Genomic DNA, 13,337 nt, shown 5'->3' on the forward strand with positions numbered 1-13,337 from the left:
CCCACCCCGGCAGGCCCCTCCCACTACCCCCACATGGCCCCGCCTCCTTCCCGCATAAGCCCCTCCCCTCCACTCCACAGACCTGCTCCCCTTCAGGCACAGCCCCGCCCCCTGCCCATCACAGACCCGCCCCCTTGGCCGTGACTCCCCTGCCCCACCCTGCGACCCCGCCCCCTTTCCCCATGACCCCGCCTCCTCACACTATGATTCCGCCCCTTCCCCGCGACCCCACCCCCTTCCCGGCAAGACCCCGCCCCCTTTCCCCGTTTCCCTTATACTGCACAGAAACCCCTCCCCCTCACTGTAACCCCGCCCCTGGCCCCGCCTCTGGCCCGGCCCCGCCCCGCCCCACCCGGAACCGCCCGCCGGGTCCCAGATGCAGCGGCCCCGTCCCGCCCGTCCGACAGCGCATGCGCGGCAGCGGCAGCGGCTCCACGCGCTCGGCGGGGGGGCGGGGTCAGGGGAGCTGAGGGGGCGGGGCGGGGCGGGGCGGGGCGGGGAGAGAGCCGCACTGGGAGCGCTGGGGCGGCACTGGGAGCACTGGGAGAGGGAGGTGTAGCACTGGGAGCACTGGGGGGAGCAGCACTGGGAGCACTGGGGGGACCACTAGGGTGGCACTGGGGGCACTGGGGAAAGTCAGGGAGCCGGACTGGGAACACTGGGGCGGCACTGGGAGCACTGGAGGAGACAGGGAGAGGCACTGGGAGCACTGGGGGGTGGCCGGAGAACCAAACTGGGAGAACTGGGGCAGTACTGCAATTACTGCGGGTAGCCAGGGAGGCGCACTGGGAGTACTGGGGGGAGCCAGGGAGCCGAACTGGGAGCACTGGGGGGAGCACTGGGATGGCACTACAGCGGCACTGGGAGCACCTGGGGGAGCGCTGGATCAGCACTGGGAGCACTGGGAAGAGATAGGGAGCAGAACTGGGAGCACTGGGGGGAGCCAGGGAAGTACTGGGAGCACTGGAGGGAGCCAGAGAGCGGCACTGGGGAGGCACTGGGAGTACTGGGGAGAGGTAGGGAGCGGCACTGGGAGCACTGAGGTGGCACTGAGAGCACGGGGGTGGTACTGGAAGCACTGGGGGGAGCCAGGGAACTGAACTGGGAGCACTGGGAGAACTGGGGGGATAGAGAGAGCAGCACTGGGAGCACTGGGGAGAGATAGGGAGTGGCACTGGGAGCACTGGGGCGGAACTGGGAGTACTGGAGAGAGCCAGCGAGTGGGAATGGGAGCACTGGTGTGGCACTGGGAGCCTGGGGATGGTACTGGGAGCACTGGGGGGAGCCAGGGAACTGAACTGGGAGCACTGAGGTGGCACTGGGAGAACTGGGGGGAGCCAGGAACTGAACTGGGAGCACTGGGGTGGCACTGGGAGAACTGGGGGGATAGAGAGAGCAGCACTGGGAGCACTGGGGAGAGATAGGGAGGGGCACTGGGAGCACTGGGGCGGAACTGGGAGTACTGGAGAGAGCCAGCGAGTGGGAATGGGAGCACTGGTGTGGCACTGGGAGCCTGGGGGTGGTACTGGGAGCACTGGGGGAGCCAGGGAACTGAACTGGGAGCACTAGGGTGGCATGGGGGCGGCACTGGGAGCACCTAGGGGAGCACTGGGTCAGCAGTGGGAGAACTGGGCGGCACTGGGAGCACTGGAGCCAAACTGGGAGCACTGGGGTGGCACTGGGAGAACTGGGAAGAGATAGGGAGCCGACCTGGGAGCACCAGGGGTAGCCAGGTAGAGGCACTGGGAGCACTGGGGCAGCACTGGGAGCACTGGAGGGAGCCAGAGAGCGGCACTGGGAGCACTGGGGCAGTACTGGGAGCACCAGAGGGAGCTGGGTAGAGGCACTGGGAGCACTGGAGGGAGCCAGGCAGCCTAACTGGGAGCACTGGGGTGGCCCTGGGAGAACTGGGGGGATCCAGGGAGGAGCACTGGTGTGGCACTGGGAGCACTGGAGGGAGCCAGAGAGTGGCACTGGGAGCACTGGGACGGCACTGGGAGAACTGGGGGGATCCAGGGAGGAGCCCGGGGGTGGTACTGGAAGTACTGGGGGGAGCCAGAAACTGAACTGGGAGCACTGGGACGGCACTGGGAGAACTGGGAAGAGATAGGGAGCTGAACTGGGAGCACTGGGGGTAGCCAGGTAGAGGCACTGGGAGCACTGGGGCAGTACTGGGAGCACTGGAGGGAGCCAGGCAACTGAACTGGGAGCACTGGGGTGACACAGGGAGAACTGGGGGGATCCAGGGAGGAGCACTGGGGTGGCACTGGGAGCCCAGGGGTGGTACTGGGAGCACTGGGGAGAGATAGGGAGTGGCACTGGGAGCACTGGGGCAGTACTGGGGGAGCACTGGGGTGGCACTGGGAGCCCAGGGGTGGTACTGGGAGCACTGGGGAGAGATAGGGAGTGGCACTGGAGCACTGGGGCAGTACTGGGGGAAGCCAGGGAGTGGCACTGGGAGCACTGGGGGAAGCACGGGGGTGGCACTGGGAGAACCTGGGGGAGCGCTGGATCAGCAGTGGGAGAACTGGGTGGCACTGGGAGCACTGGAGCCAAACTGGGAGCACTGGGGTGGCACTGGGAGAACTGGGAAGAGATAGGGAGCCGACCTGAGAGCACCGGGGGTAGCCAGGTAGAGGCACTGGGAGCACTGGGGTGGCACTGGGAGCACCAGAGGGAGCCAGAGAGTGGCACTGGGAGCACTGGGGCAGCACTGGGAGCACCGGAGGGAGCCAGAGAGCGGCACTGGGAGCACTGGGGCAGTACTGGGAGCACTGGAGGGAGCCGGGTAGAGGCACTGGGAGCACTGGAGGGAGCCAGGCAACTGAACTGGGAGCACTGGGGTGGCACTGGGAGAACTGGGGGGATCCAGGGAGGAGCACTGGTGTGGCACTGGGAGCCCGGGGGTGGTACTGGGAGCACTGGGGAGAGATAGGGAGTGGCACTGGGAGCACTGGGGCAGTACTGGGGGAAGCCAGGGAGCGGCACTGGGAGCACTGGGGGAAGCACGGGGGCGGCACTGGGAGCACCTGGGGGAGTGCTGGATCAGCACTGGGAGCACTGGGAAGAGATAGGGAGCAGAACTGGGAGCACTGGGGGTAGCCAGGTTCAGGCACTGGTGGGAGAACTGGGGCGGCACTGGGAGCACTGGGGGGAGCCAGGGAGCTGCACTGGGAGCACTGGGGGGAGCCAGAGAGCCGTACTGGGAGCACTGGGGCGGTGCTGGGAGCGCTGGTTCCGGGACTACATCTCCCGTCATGCCCCGCGGCAGCCGGCGGAGGGGGCGGGGTTTCCCTCCCCCCGCGCGGCTCCTCCCCCCCATTCCCGTCAGCCCCCGCGGCTGCTGCGCGCCGTCACGATGGAGGAGCTGGGGCTGCTGGGGGAGAAGGCGCAGGTCTGGGGGGGCCGGGCGGGTCTGGGCGGGTCGGGGGGGTCCCACACACCCCGGGGGGGGGCTGGCCATTTCCGGGGACCCCCCGGGGATCCCCTCGGCCATGGGTGCCCCCTCCCCCCTCTCCGGTTCCTCCCCCCCCCCTTTCCCCCCTACTTCCGGGTGCCCCCCCCACACACACTTCCGGGTGCCCCCTCATTTCTGGGTGCCCTCCCCCTCGGGTGAACCCCCCCCCGTTTCAGGGTGACCCCTCCCGCGGGGCCCCCTCATCTCTGGGTGTTCCCCGCACCCATGGGTGCTCCCCCCTTAATCTCCGGGTGCCCCCCCCGGTTGTTTCAGTGTCCCCACCCCTGGGTGCCCCCCCCATCTCTCTGTGCCCCCCTCAATCTCTCTGCCTGCCCTCCCCCCCCTTGCCCAGGTGCCCCCCCCCCCAATCTCTGGGTGTTGTCCTCTCCCCCCCAACCTGGTTCCCCCCAAATCTCTGGGTGCCCCCCCACCCTTGGGTGCCCCACCCCACCTCTGGGTGCCCCCCATCTCTCTGTGCCCCCCACCCAGTATCTCTGCCCCCCCCCCCCCTCCTTGCCCAGGTGGCCCCCCCCAATCTCTGGGTGTTGTCCTCTCCCCCCCAACCTAGTTCCCCCCCCACCCTTGGGTGCCCCCCCACCCTTGGGTGCCCCACCCCACCTCTGGGTGCCCCCATCTCTCTGTGCCCCCCCCCAATCTCTCTGCCCCCCCCCCCCCCCTTGCCCAGGCGGCACCCCTCTAATCTCTAGGTGTCTTGTTCCCCCCCCCCCAACCTGGTTCCCCCTCCAATCTCTGGGTGCTCCCCCACCCTTTGGGTGCCCCCCCCCACCCCTGGGTGTCCCCCCCACCCTTGGGTGCCTCCCCCCCCCGTCCCCAGGATGAGGTGCCAGCGCTGGCCGCCCCCCGCCCGCCCGCCGGCCTCTCCTTCCTGGTGCCAGAACCTGAGGACCTGGAGGACCTCTACAGCCGCTACAAGGTGAGGTGCGGGCAGGAGGAGGTGCAGGCAGGAGGAGGTGCGGGCAGGGAGAAGGGTGGGGGGCAGGCAGGACCCCCCCCCGCCCTTTTTGACCTCCGGATGTCCCAGCAGAAGCTGCAGCAGGAGCTGGAGTTCCTGGAGGTGCAGGAGGAGTACATCAAGGACGAGCAGAAGAACCTGAAGAAGGAGTTCCTCCACGCCCAGGAGGAGGTGAAGCGGATCCAGAGCATCCCCTTGGTCATCGGGCAGTTCCTGGAGGCCGTCGACCAGAACACCGCCATCGTGGGCTCCACCACCGGTGCGGGGCGTGGTCATGGGGGGCAGGGGTGGTGGGGACGTGGGGATGGACTGGTTGTGAGGGATCAGGTGTGGTGGGGACGTGAGGATGGGCGTGGAAGGTTGGGGATGGCCATGAGAAGAAAGGTGTGGTGGGGACGTGGGGATGGGCGTGGAAGGTTGGGGATGGCCATGAGAAGAAAGGTGTGGTGGGGACATGGGGATGGGCGTGGAAGGTTGGGGATGGCCATGAGAAGAAAGGTGTGGTGGGGACGTGAGGATGGGCGGGGAAGGTTGGGGATGGCCACGAGGGGACAGGTCGCGTGGGGACGTGGGGGTGGACGTGGAAGGTTGGGGTTGGCCATGAGAAGAAAGGTGTGGTGGGGACGTGGGGATGGGCGTGGAAGGTTGGGGATGGCCGTGAGAAGAAAGGTGTGGTGGGGACGTGGGGATGGGCGGGGAAGGTTGGGGATGGCCACGAGGGGACAGGTAATGTGGGGACATGGCGTGCTTGGGGACAAGCCTGGTGGAGGTGACACGTGAGGGCCACCTGGTCCTTGTTCTCCTGCAGGCTCCAACTACTACGTGCGGATCCTGAGCACCATCGACCGGGAGCTGCTGAAGCCCAACGCCTCGGTGGCCCTGCACAAGCACAGCAACGCGCTGGTGGACGTCCTCCCACCCGAGGCCGACAGCAGCATCATGATGCTCACGTCAGGTGGGCCACCACCCGTGTCCCAGGGCCACCACCCGTGTCCCAGGGAGCCAGGCTTCGGGGTGCAGAGCGCCGGCCAGCGCCGTCGGTGGTGGGACCAAGGGCGTTCTCACAGCAGGTTCATGGGTGCTACCAAGTTGGGGAGATGTTGGTGCACTGGAGACCAGGGATCTCCAGAGCTGGACCTGGAAGGTGGAGAGCAGCAGGACATGGTCCGAGTGGTGACCAGAAAGGGCTTGATGTTGGGTGACGTATCTTCGTTCACGTTGTCGGTGGTGGGACCAAGGGTGTTCTCAGCAGGTTCGTGGGTTCTACCAGGTTGTGGAGATGCCACGGTGCTGAAGGTCGGAGCTCTTCTTTAGAGGAACCTTCAGAGCTGGACCCGAATGGTGGAGAGCACCTGAACGTGGTCCAGGTCCACCCGGAGGGGTGGTGGGTCTCCATCCTTGGACGTACCCATCCCTCACCTGGGTTAGATCCTGAGCGCCTTGCTCTGGTGGGAAGTGTTTTATGGAGGAGGTTGGACCAGGGACTTCTTGTCCCTGCTGGCTCAGGAGAGCGGAGCCGTGGCTAAGGTCTACGTGGGCGGTGGTGGGTCTCCATCGTTGGAGAGACGCAAGCATTGCCCGGACGGGATGCGAAGTGAGTTGCTGTGGTTGGAAAGGTGGAGGTTGGACCTCCTGTCCCTGCTGTCCCAAGTGATCTGCTCTGGTTGGAGATGGTTTTTGCAGAGGAGGTTGGACCAAGGACCTTTTGTCTCGGAGCCGGGGCTGAGACCTAGATGGGTGGTGGGTCTCCATCCTTGGAGACATCCAGCCCTCGCCTGGGCAAGGTCCTGAGCGCCCCAGCCTGGTTGGAGAAGTTTCGGAGGAGATGTTGGACCAGGGAATTGCTGTCCCAAAGGGTTGGAACCACGACCAAGGGTGGTGGGTGGTGGGTCTCCATCCTTGGAGCTACCCAACCATCACCTAGACAAGGTCCCAAGTGACCTACTCTGGTCAGAGGTGTTTTGGGGAGGAGGTTGCAGTAGGAATGTCTTGTCCTTGTTGTCCCAAGAGGATGGAGCCGTGGCCAAGACCTCGATGGGTGGTGGGTCTCCATCCTTGGAGCTACCCAGCCATCACCTGGACGAGGTCCCAAGTGACCTACTGTGGTTGGAGATGTTTTGGAAGGGAGATTGGTCCAGGAATTGTTGTCACAATAAGGATGGAGGGTGGTGGGTCTCCATCCTTGGAGCTACCCAACCATCACCTAGGCAAGGTCCCAAGTGACCCACTCTGGTCGGAGATGTTTTGGGGAGGAGGTTGCAGTAGGAATGTCTTGTCCTTGTTGTCCCAAGAGGATGGAGCCGTGGCCAAGACCTCGATGGGTGGTGGATCTCCATCCTTGGACTACCCAACCATCACCTAGACAAGGTTCCAAGTGACCTACTGTGGTTGGAGATGTTTTGGAAGGGAGATTGGTCCAGGAACTGTTGTGACAATAAGGATGGAGGCATGGATGGAGGGTGGTGGGTCTCCATCCTTGGAGCTACCCAACTGTCACCTGGACAAGATCCCAGGTCACCTGGTCTGGTTGGAGCTGTTCTCCGGTGACCGAGGTTGCCCCCGGCACCGGTCGGAGACCCTCGGCCACCGTGGTGACCCCGGCGGGTGCCCCGCTGATGGCCCGTCCCCGTTGCAGACCAAAAGCCGGACGTGATGTACGCCGACATCGGGGGCATGGACATCCAGAAGCAGGAGGTGCGGGAGGCCGTGGAGCTGCCCCTCACCCACTTCGAGCTCTATAAGCAGGTGAGGCCACGCGGCACCCAAGGGTGGGGGGGGGACATGGGACCCTTGGTGACCCCTGACGTCACCCCCGGGTGTTGTCTCCCCACCCAGATCGGCATTGACCCCCACGGGGTGTCCTCATGTACGGACCCCCCGGCTGCGGCAAGACCATGTTGGCCAAGGCTGTGGCCCACCACACCACAGGTGGGGCACCTCGGGGTGCTGGGGGCACCCATGGTGGCTGGTGGGATCCTTGGGGGGGTGGTGGGATCCTTGGGTTGGTGTTGGGGGACCTCAGGGTGCTGGGGTAACCATTGGGTGATGGTGGGGTCCTTGGGTTGGTTGGGGTCCTTGGGTTGATGGTGGGGTACCCCAGGGTGTTGGGGGACCTCAGGGTGCTGGGGTAACCATTGGGTGGTGTTGGGGTCCTTGGGTTGGTGTTGGGGACCTTGGGGTGCTGGGGTAACTGTTGGGTGGTGTTGGGGTCCTTGGGTTGATGGTGGGGGACCTCGGGGTGCTGGGGTAACCATTGGGTGGTGTTGGGGTCCTTGGGTTGGTGTTGGGGGACCTCAGGGTGCTGGGATAACCGTTGGGTGGTGGTGGGGTCCTTGGGTTGGTTGGGGTCCTTGGGTTGATGGTGGGGTACCCCAGGGTGTTGGGGGACCTCAGGGTGCTGGGGTAACCATTGGGTGGTGTTGGGGTCCTTGGGTTGGTGTTGGGGGACCTTGGGGTGCTGGGGTAACTGTTGGGTGGTGTTGGGGTCCTTGGGTTGATGGTGAGGGACCTCGGGGTGCTGGGGTAACCATTGGGTGGTGTTGGGGTCCTTGGGTTGGTGTTGGGGGACCTCAGGGTGCTGGGATAACCGTTGGGTGGTGGTGGGGTCCTTGGGTTGGTTGGGGTCCTTGGGTTGATGGTAGGGTACCCAGGGTGGTGGTGGGAACCTCGGGGTGCTGGGGTAACCATTGGGTGGTGTTGGGGTCCTTGGTTGGTTGGGGTCCGTTGGGTGGTGGTGGGGTCCTTGGGTTGGTTGGGGTCCATTGGGTGGTGATGGGGTCCTTGAGTAATGGTGGGGTCTTTGGGGTGCTGTGGCGGCACCCCAGGGTGCTGGTGACATCCATGGGGTGCTGGTGGGGTCCTTGAGGTGATGGGGTACTCCTGGGATGGTCATGGAGTCCTTGGGGTGCTGGTGAGGTTCTGGGGGTACCTGGGACTGGTGGTGGCACCCCAGGGTGCTGGTGGGGACCTTGGGGTGCTCAGATAAGCTTTGGGTGGTGGTGAGGTCCTTGAGGTAGTAGTGGGGTCTTTAGGGTGCTGGGGGCACTGCAGGGTGCTGATGGGGTCCTTGGGGTGCTGATGGGGTCTTTGGGGGTCCTTGTAACGAGTCCTTGGGGTGCTGGTGGTGTTCTTGGGGTGCTGGGGGTACCTGGGGATGGGAGTGGCACCCCAGGGTGCTGGTGAGGTCCTTGGGGTGCTGATGGGCTCCTTGGGTTGTTGAGGGCACCCCAGGGTGCTAGTGGGGTTCTTGGGGTGCTGGTGGGGTCCTTGGGATGCTGGGGTCACCTAGGGGTGGCAGTGGCACCCCAGGGTGCTGGTAGGGTCCTTGGGGTGCTAGTGGGCTCCTTGGGTTGCTGAGGGCACCCCAGGGTGCTAGTGGGGTTCTTAGGGTGCTGGTGAGGTCCTTAGGGTATTGAGGGTACCTCAGGGTGCTGGTGGGGTCTTTGGGGTGCTGGTGGGGTTCTTGGGGTGGCAGTGGCACCCCAGGGTGCTGATGGGATCCTGGGGGATTCTGGTGGGCTCCTTGGGTTGCTGAGAGCACCCCAGGGTGCTGGTGGGCTCCTTGGGGTGCTGGTGGGCTCCTTGGGGTGCTGGTGGCCAGGGGAGGTCTAGGGGTGCTCCCTGGGGCACCCCCCCGCCCAGACGCAAGGTCCCAGCCCCTGCGGGTGTCCCCAGCCGCCTTCATCCGGGTGGTGGGCTCGGAGTTCGTCCAGAAGTACCTGGGGGAGGGTCCCCGCATGGTGCGCGACGTCTTCCGCCTGGCCAAGGAGAACGCCCCCGCCATCATCTTCATCGACGAGATCGACGCCATCGCCACCAAGCGCTTCGACGCCCAGACCGGAGGTGAGGGGACTCTTGGTGGTCGTTGGGGCTTGGGTGGGGGTCAGGAACCCTCTGGAGAACTCCATGGTGGGGTTCCAGGATCCCTTGGTGGTCACTGGGGCTTGGGTGGGGGTCAGGAACCCTCTTGAGGACCCTGTGGTAGGGTTCCGGGACCCCTTGGTGGTCGTTGGGGCTTGGGTGGGGGTCAGGAACCCTCTGGAGAACTCCATGGTGGGGTTCCAAGATCTCTTGGTGGTTGTTGGGGCTTGGGTGGCGGTCAGGAACCCTCTGGAGAAGCCTGTGGTAGGGTTCTGGGACCCCTTGGTGATCGTTGGGGCTTGGGTGGGGGTCAGGAACCCTCAGGAGAACTCCATGGTGGGGTTCTGGGACCCCTTGGTGGTCGTTGGGGCTTGGGTGGGGGTCAGGAACCCTCTGGAGAACTCCGTGGTGGGGTTCCGGGACCCCTTGGTGGTCCCTGGGGCTTGGGTGGGGGTCAGGAACCCTCTGGAGAAGCCTGTGGTGGGGTTCCGGGACTTCTTGGTGGTCGTTGGGGCTTGGGTGGGGGTCAGGAACCCTCTGGAGAACTCCGTGGTGGGGTTCCGGGACTTCTTGGTGGTCGTTGGGGCTTGGGTGGGGGTCAGGAACCCTCTGGAGGACCCTGTGGTGGGGTTCTGGGACCCCTTGGTGGTCGTTGGGGCTTGGGTGGGGGTCAGGAACCCTCAGGAGAACTCCATGGTGGGGTTCCAGGATCTCTTGGTGGTCGTTGGGGCTTGGGTGGGGGGTCAGGAACCCTCTGGAGGACCCTGTGGTGGGGTTCTGGGACCCCTTGGTGTCCCCTGGTCCTTGGGGCAGGGGGAAGACCCCTGGGTGGTGGGGATCAGGGACCCTCTGATGTTGCTTGGGGTGGGGGACCCAGGGTATATCAGGCCCCCCATCTGTGGGGCCAGGTCAGGAAGGTCCTTGGGAGGGTGATGGGTGCTGGGGGGGGGGGGGGTTGGGGTGGGTCCCTTGGGTGTCAGCTCCCCACCCTGTCCCCCCCACCCCACCCTCCACCGCAGCCGACCGGGAGGTTCAGCGCATCCTCCTGGAGCTCCTCAACCAGATGGACGGCTTCGACCAGAACGTCAACGTCAAGGTGGGGGGTCCCATGGGTGCTATGGGGGTCCCAAGGGTGGTGGTGGGGGGGGGGGTCCCATGGGTGCTATAGGGGTGCTGTGGGGGACCTCGGTGTTCCCCCCCCACCAAGGTGACCCTGATGACAAACCATGGGGAGAGGGTGCCCTGGGTACTGCTCCATCCTGGGGTCCCATGGGTGCTATGGGGAGCCCAAGGATACTAGGGGGGGTCACGTGGGTGCTATGGGGGTCCCAGGGGTGCTGGAGTGTCCCATGGGTGCTGGGGGACACCCCCTTGTCCCCACCAAGGTGACCGTGATAACAAAGCATGGGGACATGCAGCTCTCATCGCTGCTCCACCCTGGGGTCCCATGGGTGCTGGGGGAGTCCCATGGGTGCTGGGGGGGGTCTAGGGATGCTGGGGGGTCCCATGGGTGCTGGGGGGGGGGGTCCCATGACAGTGCAAGGTGCTGGAGAGGGACCTCAGTGTCCCCCCCAGATGACCATGATGACAAACCATGGGGACGTGCTGCTCAGGGTGGTGCTCCATCCTGGGGTCCCATGGGTGCTGGAGGGGTCGGGGGGATGCCAGGGCATCCCATGGGTGCTATGGGGGGGTCCCATGGGTGCTGTGGGGGGGTCCCAGGGGTGCTGGTGGTATGGGGGTCACAGGGGTGCTGGGGGACACCCCGTTGTGCCACCAAATGACCCTGATGACAAGCCACGCTTGTCACGCTGCTCCGGGTGCTGCTCCACCCTGGTCTCCCATGGGTGCCGGGGTAATTCCTAGGGTGCCACACGGTGACGGTGACACCCGTGTCATGTGTGTCCCCCCCCCCACCTCCAGGTGATCATGGCGACGAACCGGGCGGACACCCTGGACCCGGCGCTGCTGCGTCCCGGCCGCCTGGACCGGAAAATCGAATTCCCGTTGCCCGACCGACGGCAGAAACGTCTCATCTTCTCCACCATCACCGGCAAGATGAACCTCTCCGAGGAGGTGGACCTCGAGGACTGTATCTGGGGACACGTGGGCACACCGCGGGGTGGGGGTGGGGGGGACGTGGGGGTGATGGGGAACCCACCAAAGTGGGGTTCTCCCCCCCCCCTCCAAGGGACAGCCTGAGGAGGTGGGGACAGCATGGGGACATCAGGGAACCACGGGGAGATGTCGGGGTTGGGGACCCCGTGGGGACATCGGAACCCTAGGGAGATGTCGGGGTTGGGGACACCATGGGGACATCAGGGACCCTAGGGAGATGTTGGGGTTGGGGACACCATGGGGACATCGGGGACCCTAGGGAGATGTCGGGGTTGGGGACACCATGGGGGCATCAGGAAGCATGGGGAGATGTCGGGGTTGGGGACAGCATGGGGACATCGGGGACCCTAGGGAGATGTCGGGGTTGGGGACATCAGGAAGCATGGGGAGATGTCGAGGTTGGGGACACCATGGGGACATCAGGAACCCTAAGGAGACGTTGGGGTTGGGGACATCAGGAAGCATGGGGAGATGTCGTGGTTGGGGACACCTTGGGGACATCAGGGACCCTAGGGAGATGTCGTGGTTGGGGACACCATGGGGACATCGGGGACCCTAGGGAGATGTCGGGGTTGGGGACACCATGGGGACATTAGGAAGCATGGGGAGATGTCGAGGTTGGGGACACCATGGGGACATCGGGGACCCTAGGAGATGTCGGGGTTGGGGACATCAGGAAGCATGGGGAGATGTCGAGGTTGGGGACACCATGGGGACATCAGGAACCCTAGGGAGATGTCAGGGTTGGGGACAGCATGGGGACATCAGGAACCCTGGGGAGATGTCGGGGTTGGGGACACCATGGGGACATCAGGGACCCTAGGGAGATGTCAGGGTTGGGGACACCATGGGGACATCGGGGACCCTAGGGAGATGTCGGGGTTGGGGACACCATGGGGGCATCAGGAACCCTAGGGAGATGTCAGGGTTGGGGACACCATGGGGACATCGGGGACCCTAGGGAGATGTCGGGGTTGGGGACATCAGGAAGCATGGGGAGATGTCGAGGTTGGGAACACCATGGGGACATCAGGAACCCTAGGGAGATGTCGGGGTTGGGGACAGCATGGGGACATCAGGAACCCTAGGGAGATGTCGTGGTTGGGGACACCATGGGGACATCAGGAACCCTAGGGAGATGTCAGGGTTGGGGACACCATGGGGACATCAGGAACCCTAAGGAGATGTTGGGGTTGGGGACATCAGGAAGCATGGGGAGATGTCGGGGTTGGGGACACCTTGGGGACATCAGGGACCCTAGGGAGATGTCGAGGTTGGGGACACCATGGGGACATCGGGACCCTAGGGAGATGTCGGGGTTGGGGACATCAGGAAGCATGGGGAGATGTCGTGGTTGGGGACACCATGGGGACATCAGGAACCCTAAGGAGATGTTGGGGTTGGGGACATCAGGAAGCATGGGGAGATGTCGTGGTTGGGGACACCTTGGGGACATCAGGGACCCTAGGGAGATGTCAGGGTTGGGGACACCATGGGGACATCGGGGACCCTAGGGAGATGTCGGGGTTGGGGACACCATGGGGACATTAGGAAGCATGGGGAGATGTCGGGGTTGGGGACATCAGGAAGCATGGGGAGATGTCGAGGTTGGGGACCCCATGGGGACATCAGGAACCCTAGGGAGATGTCGGGGTTGGGGACATCAGGAAGCATGGGGAGATGTCGTGGTTGGGGACACCATGGGGACATCAGGAAGCATGGGGAGATGTCGTGGTTGGGGACACCATGGGGACATCAGGAAGCATGGGGAGATGTCAGGGTTGGGGACACCATGGGGACATCAGGGACCCTAGGGAGATGTTGGGGTTGGGGACACCATGGGGACATCAGGGACCCTAGGGAGATGTTGGGGTTGGGGACACCATGGGGACATCGGGAAGCATGGGGAGATGTCAGGGTTGGGACCCC

At 64.8% G+C, this 13,337-nt stretch overlaps 1 protein-coding gene across 1 annotated transcript in view; it reads left to right on the forward strand.

Annotated features, from left to right (window-relative positions):
• The first annotated feature begins 3,337 nt into the window (after positions 1 to 3,337).
• PSMC4 (proteasome 26S subunit, ATPase 4) overlaps positions 3,338 to 13,337 on the forward strand; it is a 10,935-nt gene continuing 935 nt past the window's right edge. The window contains 10 exon segments of the mRNA XM_050914544.1: positions 3,338 to 3,394; positions 4,293 to 4,391; positions 4,503 to 4,689; positions 5,239 to 5,385; positions 7,066 to 7,175; positions 7,266 to 7,272; positions 7,275 to 7,358; positions 9,105 to 9,272; positions 10,310 to 10,386; positions 11,214 to 11,396. Coding sequence (XP_050770501.1) covers positions 3,359 to 3,394; positions 4,293 to 4,391; positions 4,503 to 4,689; positions 5,239 to 5,385; positions 7,066 to 7,175; positions 7,266 to 7,272; positions 7,275 to 7,358; positions 9,105 to 9,272; positions 10,310 to 10,386; positions 11,214 to 11,396 — 1,098 coding nt within the window. The 5' untranslated portion in view covers positions 3,338 to 3,358.

The sequence above is a fragment of the Gymnogyps californianus genome, unplaced genomic scaffold, assembly GCF_018139145.2.
Source record: "Gymnogyps californianus isolate 813 unplaced genomic scaffold, ASM1813914v2 HiC_scaffold_47, whole genome shotgun sequence".
Classification (NCBI taxonomy): Eukaryota; Metazoa; Chordata; class Aves; order Accipitriformes; family Cathartidae; genus Gymnogyps; species Gymnogyps californianus.